Source organism: Triturus cristatus, chromosome 8, assembly GCF_964204655.1.
Source record: "Triturus cristatus chromosome 8, aTriCri1.1, whole genome shotgun sequence".
NCBI lineage: Eukaryota > Metazoa > Chordata > Amphibia > Caudata > Salamandridae > Triturus > Triturus cristatus.
This window is the reverse complement of record NC_140591.1, coordinates 1,178,458,586-1,178,484,690: the sequence shown is the minus strand read 5'-3', so window position 1 is coordinate 1,178,484,690 and position 26,105 is coordinate 1,178,458,586. Positions and strand designations below refer to the sequence as shown.

Genomic DNA, 26,105 nt, shown 5'->3' with positions numbered 1-26,105 from the left:
CTCTTGAAGAACGGGGCCCCATCAGCGCCTCTGGCCGACGCTAAACATCACCGCAGACTACTCCAGTAAAGAAAAGTATGAGGCCAATCAGGGGAAACCAAGGAAAACCTTTAATGGAGAATTCGGGCATAATGCATTTCGGCTTTACAGCCTTCGTCGGATGCCGCTACACAACAGGATGCTGCTCCATCTGTTCCTTTGTAAAGCCTGCTCCACTCCTATTGGTTGGAGTGCACCTTGCCTCAGATTTTGTGACCGTGTGCATATTGCAGAAGGATGTGAACTACAGTTCCCAGAAGTCATCTGATTCGGGTAAGTATTGCGTGTGAGGAAGCAAGCAGAAATCCAACCCAAATGGGTAGTGATGTTGTAACCAAAGGTGCAGAGTGGCCGGTTTAAAGCGCCTGGGATTAAATATATAATACGGCCCCAGGTGTTGCTATTACGCAGTTTACTAGTACTCATTTGTTAATTCTCAGAGGGAGGAAATGCTGATTTGGCCTCCTTATGATTCAAATTAGGACCTGCCTTACACACTAAATCTCAGTACAGAGAGCTTAATACAGGGATCCTTCAAGCTACCATTCAAAAACTACTATGAACAATTTGTGCTAGCTCGAACAGGAAATAATCAGTGTTTCTTTATATTTTCTTACATGAAATTGTTAATGGTGAAAAGCAATGTTTATGTTTGGCTCAGGATTATTTGCCTACTTCCCTGTTTTGCACAAGTCCATTCCTGGCACCCCGATTCCGCAGTGATGGCAACTAACCAAGCACTGATTCCTCATAGAGGGCCTCTCACCACACCCTGATTTCTCAGTGAGAGACTTTCACTACTTTCATGATTGTTTAATTTAAAATCTCCCCAACTTGCACGTTTTACCGCATGATGGGGCAAAAAAGGTTCCTCCTCCATCATCTGGCTGTGCGATGACTAGCTTATGGCGCATTTCCTTTTCTTTTGCCCCTTGTATGCTATGCTAAGGTGGTATTAGGTAAAACCTGTAATATTAAAATCGATTATTAGAAAGTCTGAGATATCCCCTTTTTATTAAGGTACTTATACACCAGATCATGCTTTCGCAGTATTGAGATTTTTCTGTTCAGGTTATAAAATAAAGAATAATAGGTCTTGGAAATCAATTTTTGCTTGGAACTCCTGGGCTTACATTCTTCGATAGTAGATTCCCGTCTGTAAGAGATTGCCTAGGGCATGGGTACTCACAAACCTTCTTTCGGGGCCACAATTCAAGTGTGGTTTGTGGCAGAGGGCCGCACCGGTAGGGGTGGGGTCAGTGGGGTGTGGGGTCAGTGGGGGTGTGGGGCTATAGTAAAAAAAATAAAATCAAACCGGTTTCAGAACATTAGATAATACGACAATGCTGTATTTCAAAAGCAGATATAACTACAAAGAGAACATTTTGATAATTCATTTTTATTAGTAGACAATAGCAATCTTAAGAGGCATTGCATAGCTTCATGCACACTTTGACCCCAATTCCGTCACAGTCTATCTCTCTCTCTCTCTCACAGTCAGTCAGTCTCTCTCTCTCTGTCAGTATCTCTTAGTCAGTGAGTCTCTCTCTGTCAGTCAGTCAGCCTCTCTCTCTCCGTTAGTCAGTCTCTCTCTCTCTCTCTCTCTCCCAGTCAGTTAGGCTCTCTCTCTGTCAGTCAGTCTCTCTCTCTCTGTTAGTCTCTCAGTCAGCATCTCTCTTAGTCAGTCAGTCTCTCTCTCTCTCTCTCTCTCTGTCAGTCAGTCTCTCTCTGAGTAAGTCAGTCTCTCTCTGTCAGTCTCTCTCTGTCAGTCTCTCGTCTCTCTCTGTCTCTGTCAGTCAGTCTCTCTCTGAGTCAGTCAGTCTCTCTCTCTCTCCCTCAGTCAGTCAGTCTCTCTCTGAGTCAGTCAGTCTCTCTCTCTCTGTTAGTCTCTCTCTCTCTGTTAGTCTCTCAGTCAGCATCTCTCTTAGTCAGTCAGTTTCTCTCTCTCTCAGTCAGTCAGTCAGTCTCTCTCTGTCAGGCTCTCTCTGTCTCTGTCAGTCAGTCTCTCTCTGAGTCAGTCAGTCTCTCTCTCAGTCAGTCAGTCTCTCTCAGTCAGTCAGTCTCTCTCTGAGTCAGTCTCTCTCTGTCAGTCTCTCTCTCTGTCAGTCTCTCGCTCTCTCTCTCTCTCCCTCAGTCAGTCAGTCTCTCTCTCCCTCAGTCAGTCAGTCTCTCTCTCCCTCAGTCAGTCAGTCTCTCTCTCCCTCAGTCAGTCAGTCTCTCTCTCCCTCAGTCAGTCAGTCTCTCTCTCTGAGTCAGTCAGTCTCTCTCTGAGTCAGTCAGTCTCTCTCTGAGTCAGTCAGTCTCTCTCTGAGTCAGTCAGTCAGTTTCTCTCTCAGTCAGTCTCTCTCTAAGTCAGTCAGTCAGTCTCTCTCTGAGTCAGTCAGTCTCTCTCTGAGTCAGTCAGTCTCTCTCTGAGTCAGTCAGTCTCTCTCTGAGTCAGCCAGTCAGTTTCTCTCTCAGTCAGTCTCTCTCTAAGTCAGTCAGTCAGTCTCTCTCTGAGTCAGTCAGTCTCTCTCTGAGTCAGTCAGTCTCTCTCTGAGTCAGTCAGTCTCTCTCTCTGTCAGTCTCTCTCTCTGTCAGTCAGTTTCTCTCTCAGTCAGTCAGTCTCTCTGTCAGTCAGTCTCTCTCTAAGTCAGTCAGTCTCTAAGTCAGTCAGTCAGTCTCTCTCTTAGTCAGTCAGTCTCTCTCTTAGTCAGTCAGTCTCTCTCTTAGTCAGTCAGTCTCTCTCTCTTAGTCAGTCAGTCTCTCTCTCTTAGTCAGTCAGTCTCTCTCTCTTAGTCAGTCTCTCTCTGAGTCAGTCTCTCTCTCTCTCTGTCAGTCAGTCTCTCGGTCAGTCTCTCTCTCCCTCAGTCAGTCTCTCTCTCTGTCGTTCAGTCTCTCTCAGTCAGTCTCTCTCTCTGTCAGTCAGTCAGTCTCTCTCTCCCTAAGTCAGCCAGTCTCTCTCTCTCTCTCTCTCTCTCTCTCTCTCTCGCTCTCTGTCAGTCTCTCTCTGAGTCAGTCAGTCCCTCTCTCTCTCTGTCAGACTCTCTCAGTCAGTCTCTCAGTCAGTCAGTATCTCATTCTCTCAGTCAGTCAGTCTCTCTCTCTACTCTCTCTCCACGATCTCTCTCCCCTCTCTCTCATTCCACTGTCTCTCTCTCCACTTTCTCTCCCTCCCTCTCTCTTTCTGGGGGCCATGGGTACATTACGTGCAAGGCCCGCGGGCCACCAAGGAAGGCCTGCCGGGCCGCTGACGGCCCGCGGGCCGTACTATGAGTACCACGCGCCTAGGGGATATGTTGTGTAAGTGCTTCACTTCTTATACTGGAGCAAAAACAAAGGAGGGAGGGAGCCCCTACAACCTCCTAGAGCATTGGTACTCACAAACTTTCTCTCGGGGCCAAATTTACCGTGTGGTTTGTGGCCGTGGGCCGCACCGGTGGGGGCGGGGTCAGAGGGGATGGGGTGGGGCTAGAGCAACAAAACAAACTGTGTCCATGAGGTTGAACACAGGCCCCTGCAGCGGACGCATTTGTCCACTGAGCCACCAGACCCGGCATACACACATCTCTCTGTCTCCCTCCCCCTCTCTCTCTCTGTCTCCCTCCCTCTATCTGTCTCTCTCTCTCTCTGTCTCCCTCCCTCTCTGTCTCCCTCCCTCTCTCTCTGTCTCCCACCCTCTGTCTCCCCTTCTCTGTCTCTCTCTCTCTCTCTCTCTCTCTCACTCTCTCTCTCTCTCTCTCTCTCTCTCTCTCTCCCTCCCTCTGTCTCCATCCCTCTGTTACCCTCTATCTCCCTCCCTCTGTCTCCCGCCCTCAGTCGAACTCGCTTAGTGTACACAATTAATTAATAATACACCTAAGGAGGATTTGAATCTCTTAGCTGAAAGAGGGCATTACTGTGTAGCAAGAAACAGCGCAGCTATTTGTTTGTTCTCTTTTTTAGTACTGTTTTTAATGATCAAAATCTTTTGACAAAAAACACCATTACATGTATACACAAAAAGAACACAGTACAAAGAAAACATCACATTAGCATAAAAAATTGGTAAACACAAGTAGTCGCAATGATGGATTACCTGCCCTTATTATGGCAATAACAATATGAGAATACCACCTTCAGGTATCAACATCTAATCGATTTATGACCATCTAATTAATATATGGCTAGGAAAATTGCCTCATATAAAATGTTTATGGTCACAATGGGTTACATAAATGTTTTTCATTTCTTGAAAGATTGACGTTGATCCTGGAAAATAGGTGTGGACCCGTTTCAGCCTACCATTTAAGGCCTCGTCAGGACAAAGCGGAACCGGGGTCACCCAAACTCAAACTGATTTATATTGTACAGGGATACAAAATTGCACATGTATTTTTCTAACTTGAGAACGAATGGAATTGATTAATTTTCGAGGCCACACCGGAAATGCAGGTTTTTCTTTTGTTTTTTTTTAAACGTGCTCTGATTCACGGAGTAAACGGGCCGTAACAGTCCTCCGTTTTCCAAGGTCGGTCGCATCGGCGATCCGAGATTTCAGCTGGGTGCTGTAAAGGCGAAATCCCAGACTGCACGTACAGCCGGAGTTGGATTAGTCTCTCCTTATAATGGGCTTTTAACTATTTATGTCTGATGTTGTATATTTGTATTAATATGTAATTTTTTTGATGATGTAATTTCGTATATTTCATTGAATTTTTTGCTGAACAGTGCATTTTGCTGACGATGAGCTCTACTCTGCTCCACCAAATTCTCACTAGGCTTTCCTTAAATTGGGGAAAAAATACCCTTATATGAGAACAAGTGCTTTTCTGCATCAGTTGATTTGTTACTGTCAGTGCTGCACCTACTGTACCTCTTTTAATTATTATTGGCTTGATTCAAATGCTATTTTGACGCGTAAATCCAGTTTAGTGCTAAAATAAATGCATTTGGAGGGCATCCCCCTAACAAACCGATTTTGGAAACAAGATAGACCAATTTGCTATGTTTCTGTCTCCATGAACCCTTATATCTGAAGTAGCAAGTGCAGTGTTGGCTTACCAAAAGGCAAGTCAGGAGTAGCAGCTATCTGAAAGAGACCATTAGGTATAGATTCCTTATCTTAGAGTTATCCCCAGGCGTCAGACTGGATCCGAAAAAATATTCTGTAGCAGTACCCCTGCGGGTCAGTAGGTGGCCTCGGTCTACACCGCGTCCGTCGTCAGCGTCGTGGTCGCCGGGATGACGTTGCGGTGTCTACTTAGATGCCACCCCTGCGCGCTGACATCAGTTCTTTCTTTTTTCGCGCCAGCCAGCGCACATCCGGAGAGAGCATGCCCCTTAGTCATTTTTTGACTAAACCTTTTTCGACTTTTGTAAACGTATTTTTTGAGTCTTCAACTCCTGGTAGCACGAGGGATGTCGTCCCATCATCGGACCGTCTTCAATCATTGTGACTCCTGTCACAAGTTGATGTCTGTCGCGGATCCACACCTCGTGTGCCTCTGGTGCCTGGTGCGCGACCACGACCTGAAGTCGTGCTCCGACTGCCGGGCCATGAATTCGAAGTCTTTGCGGGAGTGGTCCTGAAAGCTCTTGGAGGCCCGGCAGTTAGCTCTGCGCCATTCGAGGTCCCGGTCGAGAGGAAGGTCGTGGGACCGGTCGCAGAGCTACCACCACTCGTCATCGAAGTCTTTGCTCTCCTTGGGGAAGTCAAAGCATAAGAAGAAGGCGAAGAAGCATCGTCGCACTTCGCCTTCTCTCCGTTCGTCTGCCGGCACGACGTGGGACCCGGAGTGTCGTATCTTTCCAGCTCCGTCTTTGGAGCCTGCTTCTAGGATGGCTCCGCGCTTCCCTCCCTTTCGCCGAGCCAGATCGTCCCCTGCCCAGCTTCGAGCCTTTTACGAGGCTCTTCATAGCATTTTTGGGCATCCCGACTCTGCAGGTGATCCTTCGGGCCCCACGGACTCGGCTGGGGGCCCTGGGCCTTCGATGCCGGCGGCTACAGCTCCAGAGGGCCCCGAGGTTCCAGGCCTGTATCCGGATCGGCGCCGGTCGACCTCACGGTGCCTTCTCCGGCGCCAATTCCAGTGACGGTGCCCGACGCCGGTTATGCCCCCAACCGGCATCGAACCCAGTCTCACCCCCGACTTGGACTCGGTGCCAGACCACCGTTGCCCGACACCGGTACTGGCGTCGGAGGGTGCTTTTGTACCGCTGTTCATCCCTGGCGTTCCCTATCGCTCTGAGTGGCAGAGGAGGGTGAGGAGGACTGGGAGGGGTCTGGAGACCCTTCAGCTGACCAGTTTGAGGAGCTGGACTGGCAAGAGGAACTGGGTGATGTTGGTGGTTTGGATACCTCCCCAGAACTTGGCATGCTTTCCCCCCACTACCGTGGCTACGGAGGATAAAGCTTCTTACGCAGTGGTGTTGCGTAAGGCGGCTGAGGCCTTGGACCTTGAGCTTCCTACGGTGGCAGTCAGGCCTAACCTCCTGACAGAGGTACTTCAACCGGCAGTGGCCTCTGGAGCCCCTGCTGCCTTTTAATGACTCCTTCACAGACATCCTTCTGGGCACTTGGTCAAGGCCCAGCACATGGGCTCCAGTGGATAGGATGATTGCCTGATGCCACCGCCCGGCTCGAGCGACCCACTTTTCCTCTCACAACACCCTACCCAGAGAGCTTGTTGGTCCAAGCCTGATATTCTAAGAGCGCATTCCCTACTGCTCCCCCACGTAGGGAAACCAAGAAGCTGGACCACCTTGAGAAGAGGATGTTTTCTTCCGCCAACTTAGCGCTGCGGTTGGTGAACATCATATGCCTCTTGGGCCGTTATACTCCTACAGTATGGGATACGGTTGCGCAAGAGCGGTCACCGTGCCGAAGGAGGCCCAGGCTATTCTCACCCGCTCAGTGGCAGAGGGTTGAGATGCAGCTAAGTTTGCCATTTGTGTGGGTTTGATACTGCCGGCTCTCTAGGCAGAACGGTTTCCACGTCAGTAGGCTTGAGGTGCTACGCCTGGTTGAGGACGTCTTGTTTCTCTCGGAATGTCCAATCCACCGTTTTGGACATGCCCTTTGATGGCCATCGGATGTTCGGTGACAAGGCAGACTCGGTGCTCGAGCACTTCAAGGATTCTAGGGCTACGGCCCGATCCTTGGGCCTCCCGGCACACTCTCGCCCCACGCAGTCCGCCTTTCTCCCCTTTCTTAGCTACGTAAGGGGTGCCCCACCATGTTCCACTCAGCCTGGCCACAGGGCTGCGCAAGCTACCCAGCCTCTGTGTAGCCGCAGACGTGGGACCCAGCTACGCGGGTCTGGGGGCTAGCGGGCAGGCCAGTCCACCCATAACCCCCCTGCAGCAGCCTCCAAACCATCCTAGTTCGACCTTCCAGGGCCACCAGAGGCCATGGGCGGCAGGATTCACCATCACCTCCCCCACTGGCAGAACATCACGTCGGACAGGTGAGTTTTGCAGATAGTCCGAAGGGGCTACTCCCTCCCCTTCGAGACTACCCCTCCCTCCATGCCACCATCCTTCCATCGCATGTCGAAGGATTACTTGGCCGATCTCCACCAGGAAGTTACAGCTCTCTTGGCCAAGGGAGCTATTGAAAAGATCCCTGTGCCAGAAGTAGGTCGTGGTTGTTATTCCCCCTACTTTCTGGTACCCAAGAAGGACAAAGGCCTGTGTCCTAACTTAGACCTCAGGGACCTCAACCACTTCCTTGGAAAGGAAAAGTTCAAGATGCTTAAGTTGACTCTGGTCCTGTCTGCCCTCGACCCCAGAGACTGGATGGTAGCGTTGGACTTTTAGGGCGCCTACTTCCATATCCCCTTCCTGCCTGCCTACGGTTCATGGTAGGCCACGGGCATTTTCAGTTTACCGTGCTCCCATTTGGCCTTAACTTTCGGGTGTTCACGAAAGTGATGGCGGTGGTCGCAGCTAATCTGCGCAGATCAGGGGTTCCAGTCTCCCCCTATCTTGACGGCTGGATGTTGAAGGTGGGCTCGCCCCAAGCAGGCGTCTCCGACCCCCAGACTATGACAGACCTTCTGCACTCACTGGGGTTCACTATCAGCTTGCCGAAGTCACACCTGACTTCCTCTCAGAACCTCCTTTTCACCAGAGCAGTTCTGGATAGAGCGCAGTTTCGGGCTTATCCTCCTGAGCAGCGAGTCAGGGACATTCGGGCTATGATACCGATGTTTCAGCCTCTATCCCGGATTTCGGTGATAATGACCCTGAGGCTGCTGGCCCGCATGGCCTCCTGCATCCTGCTGGAGGAGCATGCCAGGTGACATATGCAGGCTCTGCAGTGGAACCTGAAGTTCCAGTGGGCAGAGCATCAGGGTAATCTTTCCGATGTCGTCCAGATCTCGGAGGGGACTGCACTCCAATTGCAGTGGTGGCTCACGAATCAGGATTGGGTCAGTGACAGGTCCCTCTCCCTTCCCCCAACCAGAGTTCACAGTGGTGATGGATGTGTCACTCCTGGGATAGGGTGGCCGCCTGGGAGAGGTGGAGATCAGGGGTTTCTGGCGGAGTCCGGTCTCCATATCAACCTTTTGGAGCTCTGGGCAATCCGTCTTGCACTGAAGGCATTCCTACTGTCAAAGGAAGAGTAGTGCAGATGTTCACGGACAACACCACCGCCATGTGGTACTGCAACAAACAGGGCGGGGTCATGGACCCTATGTCAAGAAGCTCTTCGCCTTTGGACATGTCTGGAACATCAGGGCATATCCCTTGTAATTCAACACCTGGCAGGTTCCCTAAACTTATAAATCAAAATCCCCGAAGCAACAGTTCCAATGCCCTCAATAACAGTAGCCATGAACAGCTTATAAAGATCTTAAACGCTAAAAAGAAATTAATCCGCACAGAACTACATGCGGAATTCCTAATTGAATATTTAAAAGCTGGTGTCATCCCAATAGGTTTGCAAGTTAGAAATGAACCTGGGTTGTTTGTGGAAAATCCCAAATTTTTAGAGACGTGGACACATATAGCCAACCGTTGTAGCAGAGACTGGCTAATTCTCATTATCGAAACAGCTCAGGAACTATTGGATATTGAGAAAAAAGAAATCAACGAACTAGAAGCCCATCTAAAACAGAATACCGCCTTAGAGGAGGCCAAAAGTAAATTGGAAGAACTTGAGTTGGAAGCAAAAGGATATATGGAATATCTTACCAACAAAAAAATGAAGAAATTAAGAAAAGACGTTGATAAATATAATATCGAGATAGTTTATCCGTATTTAAGCAAAGACTACTATAACAATAAAAATTATTATAGAGGGGATAGACCGCAAAATGTAAGACCACTGTACTCAAGAGGGGGTACCAAACGTGTTACCTTCTCGGAAACATCAGGTTCGAGCAGTGAAGAAGAACATGACAGAGAAAGAAATGGTAGAGGAGCACCCACGTTTGAGCGCGAGTCTTTTTTAGGCAGGCGCCAGATTCGGGGCAACAGAGGACACAGGGGTTACAACAGACAAGAACCTCCGAGAAACCATCAACCTCAGATGGGACAAGAATATGTAGCAACTCGGAGCAGACAATATTGGAGGTAGAAGAACTACCTATTATCAATTTATCTAACAGGATTCTAACCATAAATGAAATTGAAATTTTAAAAAAGGGTTTCAGTTTTGCACCGAGTGCTCCCCATAATTCATATGAATTAGAAAGTGATTTAAAAAACTTTTTTAGAAAAATTAGGCTAAATAAATTTTTTGAAGACAAAGCTTATGTTCCAGCACCAAATGTATCTGGTTTTAAACCTAAGTCTACATTCACTCCTAGCTTGGGTCAAGTGGACAAAAATGTTGAGTTATTTGAGAAAGTGGTAGAAATGGAAATAAAAAACATGAAACAAGCTGTTTCCAAATACCAAAATAATAATCTCCCCGAGAATCAGAAACAAGCATTGAAGAATTTACAAAATTGTAATTCAATCACCATAAAACCAGCCGATAAAGGCGGAGGTGTAGTTGTATTTGACACAACGGATTATGACAAGAGAATGAGGGACCTCCTAAATGTGAGAGAACATTATAAACCTATCCGTCTCATAGCAATTGAAGCTCTTAAAAAAGAGGTGGCATCACTCCTAAACCTAGGAAGAGAACAGGGGTGGATATGCGAAAATGAGTACAGATTCCTTTTGAATACTCATCCAATGACTCCGGCCATTTATGGGCTACCGAAAATTCATAAAAACATCTCAGACCCACCTATGAGACCTATTGTCAGCAGTGTGGGATCCATCTTAGAGCCCCTTAGCAAATATGTGGACCATTTTTTAAAACCAATTGTACAAAAACAAAGATCGTATCTTAAAGATACAGCACATGCCATCTCTGTGTTTGAGGGTCATAACTTTAACAAGGCTACTCAGATTTTGGTGACCCTCGACATAGAGGCCTTATATACGAACATCCCCCAGAACGATACCATAAGAGTCATCTCTAACATTTTAGACTCTGAAAACCTGGAGGGAGCAAACAAAGAATTTATAATGGCATGCATTGAAAAAGTACTGAAAAATAACATCTTTTTATTCGAAGATGAGGCCTACATCCAGATCAAAGGCACCAGCATGGGGGCTGCCTGTGCTCCCAGCCTGGCATGCCTCTATGTTGGTGACTTTGAAGTTAAACATATCTACAATGAGATGGCACCATTTTTTGAAAATGTTATTTGCTGGCACCGTTACATAGACGATATCATCTTTGTCTGGAACGGTGCTAAGCAAGATTTAGAACATTTTCTGGAATGGATCAATCTTGGTGATCCCAATCTAAGATTCACGGCCCATTTTAGTCATTCAGAGGTCGAGTTTCTTGACATAAAAATCAAAGAAGTAGGAAACGTCCTCAATGTTGAACTTTACTCTAAACCAACGGATAAAAACACACTTCTGTTATATGGCAGCAACCATCCACGTTCCCAAAAAGATAATATTCCCTTCGGGGAATTTCTTAGACTAAGGCGCAATTGCACAACTCTTGCAGATTTTTATTACCACTCAGATTTAATGAAGAAAAAATTAGCTGCAAGAGGTTACCCCAAGAAACTAATTAAACATTCCTTCAAAAGGGCGAGATTTTATAATCGCGACCATTTGTTAGAACAAAATAAGAATAAAAACAATGATAAGGTAACAGGACGTGTAGTCTTCGTTTCTCAATTCTCTAATCTCAGCAATCGGATCAAAAACATAGTTAATAAAAACTGGAAGATACTCAACTATGGATCAGAAAATCCACTGGAGAAGCCGTTGTTCTCATTCAGACGCAACAAAACCTTACGCAATGCATTGGTAAAAACATATGACAATAAACAAGACTCCCGAACCACCTTGAAGGGTGAAAAAGCTATAGGCAACTATAAATGTGGAACTTGCTCCATTTGCCCCCAATGCCTTGAGGCGAAAAACCTAAGCCACAACAATAAAACAATTTGGGCTAGTAGCCTAAATAACTGTAGAAGTAGAAATGTAATTTACTTCTTAATCTGTCCCTGCGGCTTGGCGTACGTGGGAGAAACCAGTAGGGAACTTCGGATTCGCCTATTGGAGCATAAATCCGCGATTAAAACCAAAAAGATCAATGCCCCACTGACTGAGCACTTCATTGAAGCAAACCACAGTTGGGATTCAATCCGGTGGTTTATTCTGGAGAAAGTGACGGTTAATAGAAGAGGAGGGGACGTGGACAGTAAGAGAAAAAAGAGGGAGCAATGGTTTATATGTTTTTTCAATACGATAGAGAGAGGTCTGAATACTAAAGAGGACTGGATGAGTATCATCAGTTCGCAATAGAATAGGTATTTCCAATGAACAGTAAAATCTTTCTTTATAATGACCCAATAAATTGTGAGATTACAGCTGAGATTATATATGTCCTGGTGTTATTCCTACAAATAGACTATTATAACCCTTTCTGTAATATTATCTATAGTTTCCTTAGTTTTGAGTATCCCATCATGGGCATGAATGGGATTAGATTAATATAAATAATCACACACCATAAGGAATACTTATATCATCCCAGCTTTATCTCAAAATGACGCTTGATGGTAATGTATTTATATGAACCGTTATTATCACTGTATTATGGTGAAGTTGACCAGACAAAACATATCATGTAAAGCAAGACTTAAATGTAAGGGTGGGTTGACATCGATGCTTCCATATTTAAGTAATTATGTCGATCTGTGGAGAATTAAAATGTATATCCGAAAAGGGTGTGTAAATGCACGAAGACCAAATGCAAATGAAATGTTTGTATAGAATACAAAGAGAAAGATATGATGTCATTTAGCGATTTTTGTAACAAATTGTCGGTGTATAAGTATGTAAAACATGAATGCATAAGGCTGTTTCACTGTATTTTAATGTTACGTTTCGAGGTCAATAGTCTAAAAAACACTACAGCTCACCATAAGAAGATTGAGTAATAAATATATAATACGGGACAATAGGAATTAAATGGTCAGCAGTTAGATTCTGAATTAACCGATAGATAAAGTTTTCCCCTCCTCCTTTTTTTAAAAAAAACTCCGTGGAAAACACCAACAGCACATGTGATACGAACCATGTGGCTATTTTTAACTAATCAGGATCGGGGTCTGAAAACACCAATAAATAGAGACCTCTCACAAAGAACAGGGAAGCGAATTGAGAAACACTTCCGCGTACGAAGCCGACGGTTTGAGGCCCCAAGGTGAGATTGCAGAGTTAGTCTATACTTTGTGCTAAACAAAAATGGTGATTTTGAGATCGCCTTTTAGTCAAGATTAACTTCTATAATAGCACTAATACGAGTGCTTTGACTTTTTGACTTCCCGTAATAGGTGACGAAGAATATAGGAGGAGTAACTTGGACCTCCGTCACCTGGGTTGTAATTGACGACTCCACTACAAGGTGAGACCATTTTGCTCAATGATAGTATTAGCTGGTCCGAACCTTTATAAATATCGGCGAAGGTTCACCACCCCTCAAACAGGAGTAGAGTGTGAGCAGTGCTCATAGGAGCAATTATATATTGTCACTTCCCTCTTTATACATTATAGGTGAGAAGCATTGAAGGTGATATGCCATGTACCTACGGCTTCGAAAATAAGTACCTGTGGCAGGACGAATAAAAAAACTCAGTCAGTAAGTAGATAGTCATATCGAGTTTTTCCAATGTAGCGCGAACAAGTGCTTGCTTGTCTTAATCAAGCTATGACAGTATTATTACTTATGTTGCAGCACTTAAATAGTCACAAACTGCAATGTACCATTTAGTGGACTTTGAAGTGAAAATTATATCGGAACATTATAATGTTATAATAACGACGTGTAACGCAACCTCACTTTTAAGGATTACGAAGTATCAATACAAGTGTAAAGAAGTACATTAAATATTTCTCCGTAAAGAGAGCGAATTAGATACAACAATAAAAGCTATTAGCAAATATATATTATAAAAATGAATCTAATAACATTAATTTCCTTGATGTAGGTCCCTGTAATATAGAGGAGGACCAAAAGCCTACTATATGTCTTGATAAAGATGGAATAACAAGAATAACCATCGAAACGCGTCGACGCATCGAAAAATAACGCAATCTAAGGGAGAACTGTGGTTGACTGCGTGTAGATATAACGGTGTATATATATCACCAACCACAGCAGTTACATGACCCACTAGGATGCGTAATTAATGACAAAGTGTATTGTCTTCAAAATTTCTTCTGTTATGCGGGCTCATAACAGTTTTGTGGATCATATGATGATTTGTATTTGTTATGTTTTGTGTTTTTAAGCTCATGTATTGGTATCATTGATTTTATGAACTGTATGTATATTTTTTTTAAATAAATGCCATGAACATTTAATGTCTTTTGTTAATGAATGTTAGAGTCTTGAGTGTGGTACCATTGTGTCAGAGTATAGGGATTGTGCTTTTTCAGGTTCCCTGAATGCCAGGGTGGATGAACTCATACGCCGGTGCATGATGGATCACGAATGGCGTCTTCACTCGGAGGCGGTGCAAGGTCTCTTTCGGCAGCAGGGAGAGCCTTGGATAGATTTGTTCCCCACCGAAGAGAACGGGCAATTTCAGCAGTTCTGCGCGTTGGAGTTTCCATGGCGGCACTCGCTCGGTGATGCATTTCGTCACGAGTGGAATTGCGTCCTCCTGTACGCCTTTCCACCTGTACCACGTCTGCGCAGAGTACTGGAGAAGATCAAGCGCAACCGGGCCCAAGTCATTCTTGTGGCTCCGGACTGGGCACGAAGAGTCTGGTACCCCGAGCTCTTGAGCATGACCATTGATCCTCCGTTCAGGCTGCCTCTTTAAGATGATCTTCTTTCTCAGCAGCAAGGGACGGTCCTCCACCCGAACCTGTCCAGCCTCCACCTCCTTGCGTAGAGATTGAGCGGCGAAAGTTGACAGCTTTCGACCTTCCTCCCGAAGTCTGTAATGTCAGCTTGGCAGCCAGGCGTCCCTCCACTCGGTATACGTCTGTAGACGGAACAAATTTGTGGCATAGTGCACAGCAAAGGCTGTGGATCCCCTTTCTGCCCCTTTCAGAGGTTCTCCTCTTCTTTCTAGCTTTGGCCCAGCAGGGTTCTGCTCTGGGCACTCTTAAAGGCTACCTTTCGGCCATCTCACCCTTTCTGCTTCTTCCTGATCAGCCTTCTCTTTTCAAGTCTCAGATTGTAAATAGATTTCTAAAGGGCATTACTCATCTCTTTCCTCCTCCTCATTTCATAATGCCCCAGTGGGACTTGAATCCGTTTCTTACTTACCTTATGTGTGCTCCCTTCGAGCCACTACATAATTGTCCTCTTAGTCTTCTTACCTTGAATACTGCTTTCCTGCGTGCCATCACATCTGCTCGCAGGGTGATTGAGCTTCAGTCTCTTTCCTCAAAGCCTCTTTTTCTTGCAGTTCATCCTGGCAAAGTGGTCCGTCGCACTGGGCCCCCTCTTTTCTGCCCAAAGTGGTTACTTCTTTCCACATAGGTCAGACCATCAGTATGCCCACCTTCTTCCCGCCTCCTTCCAAAGAAGAGGAGAGACTCCACCGTTTGGACCCAAAACGTGCGCTGTCCTTCTACCTTGACTGCACTAAAGATTTCTGGGTGGACGATCAACTCTTCGTGGGTTATGTGGGCGCCAAGAAAGGTCGGGCCGTGCACAAGGGTACCATCTCTCGATGGTTTGTCCTATGCATAAAAATTTGCTATTCCTTGGCAAAAAGGAACCTCCAGTAGAACAGCACACCCACTCGACCAGTGCGACGGCAGCCTCTATGCTTTGGGTCGTGTAGTTCCGGTGGTTGACATCTGCCAGGCAGCCACGTAGGCATCTCTGCACATGTTAACAAAACATTACTGTCTGGATAGCCAAGTCCGGAGGGACAGCTTTTTTGGCTGTTCTGTTCTCCAGGACTTTCTGGTGTGAACTTAGTTCACAGACCCATCTCCGGGGTTGGCATTGCTGGGTATCTGTTAGATCTGGGGGTCTCTAGTTGGCAGGGTAGGTACCACTGTCCAAGTAGGGACCCTTGCTTCTAGTCAGGGAAAGGGGGATACACTGTTAAGATAACCCCTGCTCACCCTCTAGGTAGCTTGGCCTGAGCAGTCTAGGCTATCAAAGGCAAGGTGTAAAGTATTTGTACCAACACTCACAGTAACACAGTGAAAACACCACAGATTTACTCCACACCAGTTTTAGAAAAATAAGGTATCTTTACTAAAAACTTCACAAGACCAAATACTACAAGAAAACCAACATACAATTAAAACGGTTACTTTAAAGATAGTTCAAGAGTTTGCAGAAAGTATTCCAGGATGTAAAAGTCAGTGTCCTGCACAATGCGACTCTCAATGCACAAAATGCAACACTCTCGTTCCCAACAGTACCTGTAGTTGCGATAAGGTACCCAAAAGCTATAACAAGGAAGATGGCAAAGGAGATGCGATACTCCTGAGATCTTGGGGAGGCTTTGCAGCAGCCCTGCTTCACGCAGCAGAGGTGGATGCGCCGGCTCCGTTCTGTAGGGGGAGGATGCGATGACTTTGGCTTTTGTTGCGTAGGTTTCTTAGGGGGAAGCTTCACGCACAGGTACGAAGCGACGATCTTCAATGCGGCGCAATGCGCGGCGCAGCGCTGACTTTTGGCGCTGCAACCCTCGATGGGGTGCGCGGCGTTGACTTCTGGCGCCGCAACCGTCGATGCGTCAAGGGACGGGACTCTGCGTCGACACACAATGACGACTGGATACTTTCACGCACCGGCAGTGGTGCGGCCCGCAAACTGGTTCTGCGACGACCCCCGCAGCGTCGGGAATCTTCACGCACCGGGACGATGCTCGACGCACTCGGCGATGCGGGGACTCCGGGTGCTGCGATGACGCCGCAATGTAATTCTCCTCGCACTCTCGTTCTTGCGACTCGCAATCGGATGATGCGTTGGGTACCAGTTACTCTTTTTCACGCTTCTGCTTCCCAGCTCCCAAACACAGCAAAACGACCTCCTGAGGCCCCAAGACTAGGCAAGCACGCCAAGGCAGGTCAGAACTCCCTCAGCAGAGTTCCAGGGGAGCTGGTGGTGAAGTCCTTTTGTTCCTGGGACTTCTTAACAGGGAGCCAGCTCTTCTCAGGCCCTTGGAGATCAGAATCAAAAGAAGGGGACACAGCAAAGTCCTTCCCCTCTCCTTGGCAGCAAAGCAAAACAGCAAGCAGGCAGTCTTCTCCTCTTCAGTTCTTTTCAGCTTTCTCCTTGGCAGAGGTTCCTTCTTAGTTCCAAAGTGATCTAAAGTTTAGGTGTCTGGGGTCCTCTTCTTATACCCCTCCAAGTCTTTGTCTCTCTTTGTTTCAGTGGGGGGATTCCCCTGCTCAAACCGGTTCCTGGGTGTGCTCTGCCCTGGAGTACCTGGTTCCTTTCAGAGTGAGGGGCAGGGTCGTTAGACGCTCAGCAGGAGGTGGAGCCTTCTTTGTGCTGGCAGAGGCAGAGTCCTCAGCCTGGCCAGCAGGGAGTGGAGCCAGCATTGTGCTGGCAGAGGCAGCCCTACTCAAACCCAGGGGCTACTCCTCCCACCCATCTAAAGCAGATCTCCCTTTTCACCCTGCTGCTGACTCATCCAGACTCCTGGAGCCACCTAGCCCATCACATGACACCAGTCAGCCAATCTGCACACAGGCACACAGGAAGGTTAAGCAGGAGAATAGCTACTTTCTAAAAAGTGCTATTCTCACACAGTGAATTTAAAAACCATCCTGCTAAAAAGATGTATAATTAAATTCTGAACACAAAGATACCAAACTTGGATTTTCTATCTTGCCTTCAGGGGAAGATAGGCATGTAAACAGCCTCCCTCATTCTGTCCTATGGGCAGGATATCCTCTCAGCAGTGAAAAACGAAAATGGCTGTAATTCACTACCAGGGCATGTTACACACCTCAGTACAGGCCCTACCTTTCAGATACACTGCACCCAGCCCAGGGGGGTACCTAGGGCCACCATAGGGATGCCTGCCATGTACAGGAAGGGAAGGATAAGGCCTGGTCAGTGGTTGCACTGGCCAGGTCGACATGGCAGTCCTGGACTGCACATAGGCACTGCAAGCAGGCCTAAGACATCATTTTAGGGCTACTCCTGTGGGTGGCACAATCAGTGCTGCAGCCCACTAGTAGCATTTGAATCACCAGCCCTGGCACACTCAGTGCACTTTACTAGGGGCTAACAGGTGAAACAAATATACCAATCATGGATAACCAATCAATATAACAATTTATACAGAGAGCATATGCACTTTAGCACTGATCAGCAGTGGTAAAGTGCCCAGAGTCCTATTGCCAACAACCACGGGTCAGAAAAAATAAAGGAGGAAGAAGCAAAAAGTTTGGGGATAACCCTGCAAAAAGGGCCATTTCCAACAGTATCTATAATTAATGGTCTCTTTCAGATGAACAAGTTACTTACCTTCAGTAATGTTGGGTCTGTAAGAAACATACGTTAGTTATAGATTCCTTACTGCCCCACCCATCCTCCCCGTTCTGCGAACGGACTTCTAGAGATAGGGACTCCCTTCCAGGGCCCTAGTTTTGTGCACCAGTGGTCAGTTTCTTGCTTGGCTCTGCGCTTCTGGCATGGAAAGTCGTGTCAGAACTGACATCAGTGCGCAGGGGCGGCATCTATGTAGACACTGCGCCGTCATCTCGCCAACCACAATGCTGACGACGGACACAGAGTCGACGAACCCCACCTACCGACGCGCAGTGGTACTGCTACAGAACATTTCTCCGGATCCAGTCTGACGCCTGGGGATAATTCTAAGGTAAGGAATCTATAACTAACGTATGTCTCTTACAGATACATTGTTACTGAAGGTAAGTAACTTGTTCATTAACCCCAGTTATCATTAAGTGAAGGCTACATTATTTTAGCTCTGGTGAATTAACGATGGGTAAACAATCACAGGACAACCTTCTGATCAGATGTCAGTAATTTGTCCCTTAGAAACATTATGTAGATCAAGGTATTGAAATGTTCTTACGGAGTGCAGTGTGTTTGCAGGCCTCATAGATTGACAAAAATCCAGATTTTGTGCATGCTGAAAATAACAAAGACGTTTGCAGAGTGTTTTATTTTCTGACCTGGGCAAATAGTGCAAATAGTGCATTGGGGACATGCGAAGAAGTGTGGCTGGTGCACATTCCAGTTCACCTGTCATTCAAGGAGAAATGCACAGGACTGTATGCTGTTGTACCTCTCCTTCCCCTTTGGCAGGCCTGGTGTAGCACTGTGCTGCCCAGGGCACAGCACAATACAGTTAGGGGGCAGATAGAGATGGTGCAGTATCACAGATGTCACGGGGATCAGTAATCCCGCAATGCAGAATTATCAAAAGATTACAAGTAATCCTGTATAGATCGCCTAAGGAATGGGTGGAATTCCGCCAATTTCCATTTTATTGCTCATTTCCATACCTCTTTGAGGGACAGCCTCTCCAGCTCAAAACTGGTGGAATCTGTCCCTACGTTGAGGTTACTGTTTTGCATGGTAGTTGCCTCTACAAAATTATTGCTTGACTTGTTATCCCTAGATGAGCAATCAGCCCAAATCAGTTTTACGAGTTGACTTTCAATGTGTGTCTCTCTCTCTGTCAAATGTGTTCCCTTCTTTCCACTCAAACATTGGGGAGACTCAAGTACATTACAGCACATGGTTGTGTAAAGTGTTCTGTGGACCTGTACACATGGTGGCCTCATTATTAAACCAGAGTGTAGTATTTTCCCCTCTTTAGTACTTATTTCGAACCTACAGGCAATGTATTGAAATGAAGATCAGCCCTTAAATTTTGCATTAATTCTTTGAACTTTATGTGACAGGGTGGTTTTCAGAAGTGGACCTTATGGAGAGGAATTCATTGTTGCATCTCACTTCTACATCAGTGAAAAACAGAAAGCGAATAAAATCTCAAGACAGAACATCAGAAGAAGGGCCGTCACTCCGTCCAATAGAGCCAACAAAAATCCAGATTTTGTGCATGCTGAAAATAACAAAGACGTTTGCAGACTGTTTTATTTTCTGACCTGGGCAAATAGTGCAAATAGTGCATTGGGGACATGCGAAGAAGTGTGGCTGGTGCACATTCCAGTTCACCTGTCATTCAAGGAGAAATGCACAGGACTGTATGCTGTTGTACCTCTCCTTCCCCTTTGGCAGGCCTGGTGTAGCACTGTGCTGCCCAGGGCACAGCACAATACAGTTAGGGGGCAGATAGAGATGGTGCAGTATCACAGATGTCACGGGGATCAGTAATCCCGCAATGCAGAATTATCAAAAGATTACAAGTAATCCTGTATAGATCGCCTAAGGAATGGGTGGAATTCCGCCAATTTCCATTTTATTGCTCATTTCCATACCTCTTTGAGGGACAGCCTCTCCAGCTCAAAACTGGTGGAATCTGTCCCTACGTTGAGGTTACTGTTTTGCATGGTAGTTGCCTCTACAAAATTATTGCTTGACTTGTTATCCCTAGATGAGCAATCAGCCCAAATCAGTTTTACGAGTTGACTTTCAATGTGTGTCTCTCTCTCTGTCAAATGTGTTCCCTTCTTTCCACTCAAACATTGGGGAGACTCAAGTACATTACAGCACATGGTTGTGTAAAGTGTTCTGTGGACCTGTACACATGGTGGCCTCATTATTAAACCAGAGTGTAGTATTTTCCCCTCTTTAGTACTTATTTCGAACCTACAGGCAATGTATTGAAATGAAGATCAGCCCTTAAATTTTGCATTAATTCTTTGAACTTTATGTGACAGGGTGGTTTTCAGAAGTGGACCTTATGGAGAGGAATTCATTGTTGCATCACACTTCTACATCAGTGAAAAACAGAAAGCGAATAAAATCTCAAGACAGAACATCAGAAGAAGGGCCGTCACTCCGTCCAATAGAGCCAATAAAAAGGCCCAGGTGAGGCATAGTTTGTATGTGCATAAGCCAAAGTTGCACCCAACAAGATGAAATGTGTGCTGCTTTATAGTGAGGTGTGTTTGTACATTTTATTGAGACATGTTCATAATTACCCTGAGAAAGTAGAATGTATAACCAGAATGGTTGATTAACCTTATTGTAAATAGATTGGTATAGTAAACACCTCATCTTCCATTTCTTAGCCGTGATTCTGCAATATTTCTGGACGACGACATGTCTATAAATGACCAGTCAGAAGATGAAGATGCAGATGTCGATGTCACTGATGCAGACCAGGTAACTGATTTGAAGCATAGCTAGGCTGCCCTAGGGTTTCATTTTTGTGGATTTCAGTGATGTTTTCTAAATGTTTCCCAAACCTTTTGAAATCGGTGCTTTTCAGTGTTTATTCAGCTGCCTAACACTCAAAATAGACAACAACTATGTGTTTGAGGCATTACCCTGCCATCTAGTGTTGGACTTGGATGTGTGCAAGTTGTTTTTCTTTAAAAAAAAAGAATTGGAGTCATGAGGTAGAGTGACTCCTCCTTTTGCTTGTAATGCGCATGGTCATCAACTCCACCGTTGGATTGTTTTCTTCCACCGTTGTGATCAGATGTGTGCTCCTCTGCTCGTCATTTAGTCTTTACAAACACTACCATTGATATTGTTTTCGATCACAGCTGTTCTCAGTCTACCTAGTCCGTTTATCGACGTTGACTTTGCCAGGGCGAATCCAGTTGTTTGCGGACACCGTGAGCCTTCGCCTTTCAGGGAGCACTTCATTACTTTGACGTTCCCTCTATGCCATGTCCACCCGGTGATGAACCGGACACTTTTCCTACTCTGTACTCGCGGCCACGCCAAGTTCCCATTTATCAATTTCCACCAGCTGTATAACTTATGCCTCTCTCCTCAACACGAGAAGGCTACCTGCGAGGCCTGAAAATCATTTAGGTCAAAGAAGACGCTGTGTGACCATTGAGCTCGACACCTAGAGATGTCCCGCCAAAGTGTCGAAGATACACCCGGACCTCTTCGTACCTGAGGACCTTTAAGAGGAGGCATAGGCCCAAGTTTCGGCTGCTGATGAGGGCTCCTTCTCTGACGAGGACATTTCTGGCTCTGTCTTGGAGTTGCAGGATCTCATACCAGGTCAATCTTTAAGTACTTTGCCCCCTCCACCTCAAACCACAGACTGGAGCATGCCTCTACAAAGGGTCGCCTACCTGTCCAGCCAAAGACAATTGTTGGACCACCACTGCCTTGGGGCCATAGTCATCACCAACCGGCTGCATTGGACACATCCAGTCTCGGATCGGCGCTGAAAAAGCAGCACAGGCCACCTGCTCCCAAACTGACTCCATCTGAGTCGATCCGACCTTCGGAGTTGAAACCCTCGGCGCTGAAACACTGTTCCACCTCAGTGGCCAAAATTCCAGCTTCGGACCCGAAAACCCTTGGCACCGCAAATACCGGCATCGAAGACTTCGACGTCAGAGCTGAAATCGTTCACCTTCGGCAAACATGCACATGGTTCCAAACCTGTGGAACCAGTGTTTCAACTGCTTCAAGAGGAGATAGACTCATGACAAAAACATTTCATGATACACTCGGACTCTGGTCGTATCACTACAAGACCTCTTCATTCCGGTATACAGCAAGCCACAACACAATTGTCATTTGAGGAAGCTTTGGAATTACCAGCACCACCACAGCACAGAAAGAAGGGGGACAAGGCCACAAGCCAGGCACACCTCATCCCACCACCAACACCTGCTCCCCTCCACACACAGTCTCCCCCGCCTTCACCTATAGAACCCACACAACACACTTCAGAGGGTTCCATTCACTCCTTCACAGAGGGGAGAGGAGTGAGATGAGTTTTCCATTCCACCACATGATGACCCGTGGGACTCCTAGGATGCAGACCCCCTGCCGATAGAGATCCGGATCTGTGTCCGGCTAAACTCTCTCCACAGTCGACACCACCACCTACCATAACCTGATAGGCACAGCTGCTGTATTTCACGAGGTCCAAATGCATACCAAGCTATAAGAGGATGACTTCTTGTTTGAGACCCTCTCTTCCAGCCAATGCTCAACACAATATCTGTCAATGCTTAAAGGCATGCTACACCATATGCCTGACATATTTAACAATCATGTTAGGTCTCGAGTCATCACGCCCAGGGTTGACAAAAGATATAAACTTCCAGCCAAATCATTAGTAGTTGCCACAGCTTGCAGGACGGCTAACTCTCATACATCTAGTGAGGCATCCCCACTAGATAAAGAGAGGAAAAAGATAGATGCTGTAGGTAAAAGGGTGGCTGCCCAGTTTGCCAACCACTGGAGGAATGCCAACTTCATTGGCCTCCTATCCTGCTACAACAGGGCCCACTGGGACGAAATATAGGAGATCGTCCAACATCTTCCAGGGGAGCACAAGAAGCGGGCATACCAAATTGCCTCGAAGGGAAAGCTAATGTTCGAGGCATATGAGCTGCAGATCATACACTGTGCATAGATCGCCATCTGGTGTTGGGCTCGTATGCTTGTACCTTGTTGTTGTCTTGGAAGAAGTCTTTTGTAATACTCAAATGGAGACACTGTTCCTAAAGAGGGAAAGGGCAAAAGAGACCAGTTCGGAAAGAGATAAGAAAGAGGAAAGGCCTAGGCTAGTATTAGGCCCAAACAAGTTTAGGTCAGGAGGGAGGGCATACCTTAGTTTCTCTTGTTGCCCTCACACACCCCGAAGGATGTCATGCTTCATCATTGGGCGTTTGCTCCTCGTCGGGCCGGCGCTGCAATGCCCTACGGGTCCCCCGAAGGGTCACTTTAGCGGAGATCTTTTAGAGAAAACGCCGTTTGGTGCATGCGGGTGTGTGGTTTGGGTCCTAATAAAAAGATATGTGTGATGGGGTGTGACAGTGACGAGGTAGCCTAAAAATGTCTAAGGGTTACTGAAATAATAAGGTTTAATGTAAATAGCACCCTTGACATACTAAAAAACCCGTAGGTTGGGTGTTACCTTATTGGAAATAATGTGCCATTAGGTAACTAGTGTGTGGTCATGTGGTCGACATGTTTCGCGCCCCAATGGTCCAAAAAAGGATCCTTGGCGCTTCCTCAGGACCAAAAAAGAATAATAGTGAATGTGGACTGAGGGATACTACCCACAGTTACTATCCGGGCGTACAGGTCAAGATAGTACTGCTCTCTGTGTGAGAGTCAAGTCGCTCCAGGATAAAAGCCTAGGTAAACATAAAGAGAAAGAGAAAGGAGAACATCCTGCATATTAAAGAATGTTCACCTGTCCAAGGGATTCCAAAACGAGTACATAGTAAAATCATTCAAAAGGGATATCACCTCCACTCACGGGTGGTGGCGTGATGGGGTCTCAACGATAAGCTGCCGGGCGCCTGGGCCAGGGAAAGAGACCTGGGATGGAGACAGCCCGTCGCCGATCGGAGTCGCCCATTAGTCCAGGCACTAACCGTGGCAGAGATCAAAACAGATGTACAAGTCCTCATGCGGTATACAGTGAGTCGGTCTATATCATTAGGGTTCGTACACTAGTATGTTACAACACTCACCTAAAAACGGGGAGAATAATGCTCCATAGATTAGGGGACGAGCGTACACACCTTCTAGTGCTGTAAAGAAGGAATAAATGACAGGCAACTGCTAGTAAACCTTACTCGTAATAATTCCAAAACTCGTCTGAGCTGTCATATAAACTTTGTTTGAGTAAAAGGCCGCTCTCCTCAGCACCTATACATGCGTTTTACTTACAGTTTAGCTCCGGCGTGGCCTCTTAACCACCTACCCCAGTCGTCCTCCTATCTGGAATGGAGACGAGGACTTCTCCGGGTTTCTTTTGTAGTTCCCGCGTAGGCTAATTGGGGCGATACCCGTGTCCGGTCATCTACGAGGAGCAGCTGTGTTTGCATCGTTAGTGTGTGTTGATGCGCATGTGCAAGAGATAGACAGGCGAACTACGCGCCTGCGTGTGTCAAGTAATAGCTCCGGCTGGCGTTCTGCTGTTGCCATGGTAATGTGCCTGTGCAGTTCTCAATGGTGCGTGCATATCGCTGAATAATGTGAGCAATGTATCTTCACAGTTCGAAATGGCTGATCTCGCGCGGTAAATGCGGCGCTCTATTGTGGAAAGACTGTGTGATTGATGAATCAATGTGGTGCCCGTGTATGTACAATCAATCGTAGACTCGTAGGAGTGTTTCTTGTTGGATGAGTCTCGGGGGCATCGGGGAGAGGGGGGGGAAGAAAATACGTAACCACATAACCAACCCTTAATGATTTATCGGGTCGCTGCCTGCCCGATTGACCAAAACTTCGGAAGGGAAGGTAGAGTTACGTGAGTAGGGTGCTCCTAGTTGCGACATACCCCCATAGAGAGGGGCGGATGGTGCCTCAGTGTTAATGTCATTGTATGACAGGTGACTCAGGGAAGCATATGCTAGAGCCTATTGTCTTTTTAAATTAGAGTTACTCAAAAAGGGAGGCATTACAAAGACAAAGGTGGCCCTGGGCATGTTATGGCTTGGTATGAGCTCGTTATAATGTAGGTGGGGGTGTGTGCTGATTATTTGACTCTCATCCCCTCAAGCTGGGTTATAATTCAGTCCATGGTATATCATCGTTCAAGCCCACCTCATTGGTCCGGAGACGATGTACCCAGCGTTGTTCTCTACGCAGTAGGGTGTTGTTATTCCAATGCTGGTTGTTTTCCAATACTGTCCACTTGATATCATCACATGTATGCCCTTTTTCAATGTAATGATTCGTTAGTCTGGTTGCTGTTCTCCCCCGTCGGATCGTACTCCTATGTTCGCTTATCCTCAGTTTCACTTGTCTTGTGGTCATCCCCACGTAGCGAAGTGCACAGGGGCAGGTGATGAGGTACACACAGTTTTTTGTGTTGCAGTTCGTGTGGCTCCGTTGGTCCCACGTGATCTTGTCCAGCTCCAAGTGTGTAGTGTGTTTGGTAAAGGGACATGCACTACAACTACCGCATGGGTAATGGCCTTTCACAGCAGGGAGGGACCATAGCGTGGACTCCTGACGATTGGTCTTCGCGCGGGGTCTCGTGTTGATCAGTTGGTCCCGTAAGTTGGTGGTCCTCTTGAACGCAAACCTGGGGCGCTCTAACATGAGGTTCCCCGTGTTCAGAATTTTCCAGTTACGGTTCACAATATTTTTGATTTGGTTTCCCCTCTGTCAAACACACTACACACTTGGAGCTGGACAAGATCACGTGGGACCAACGGAGCCACACGAACTGCAACACAAAAAACTGTGTGTACCTCATCACCTGCCCCTGTGCACTTCGCTACGTGGGGATGACCACAAGACAAGTGAAACTGAGGATAAGCGAACATAGGAGTACGATCCGACGGGGGAGAACAACAACCAGACTAACGAATCATTACATTGAAAAAGGGCATACATGTGATGATATCAAGTGGACAGTATTGGAAAACAACCAGCATTGGAATAACAACACCCTACTGCGTAGAGAACAACGCTGGGTACATCGTCTCCGGACCAATGAGGTGGGCTTGAACGATGATATACCATGGACTGA

At 46.6% G+C, this 26,105-nt stretch overlaps 1 protein-coding gene across 1 annotated transcript in view; it reads left to right on the top strand.

Moving 5' to 3' along the window:
* The window catches only part of LOC146805567 (cohesin subunit SA-2-like), a 627,511-nt gene that overhangs the window by 584,056 nt on the left and 17,350 nt on the right, over positions 1-26,105 (top strand). The window contains exons 30-31 of the mRNA XM_085622843.1: positions 20,344-20,494; positions 20,698-20,791. Of these exons, the coding sequence (XP_085478969.1) occupies positions 20,344-20,494; positions 20,698-20,791 (245 nt within the window). The remainder of the gene's footprint in view (positions 1-20,343; positions 20,495-20,697; positions 20,792-26,105) is intronic.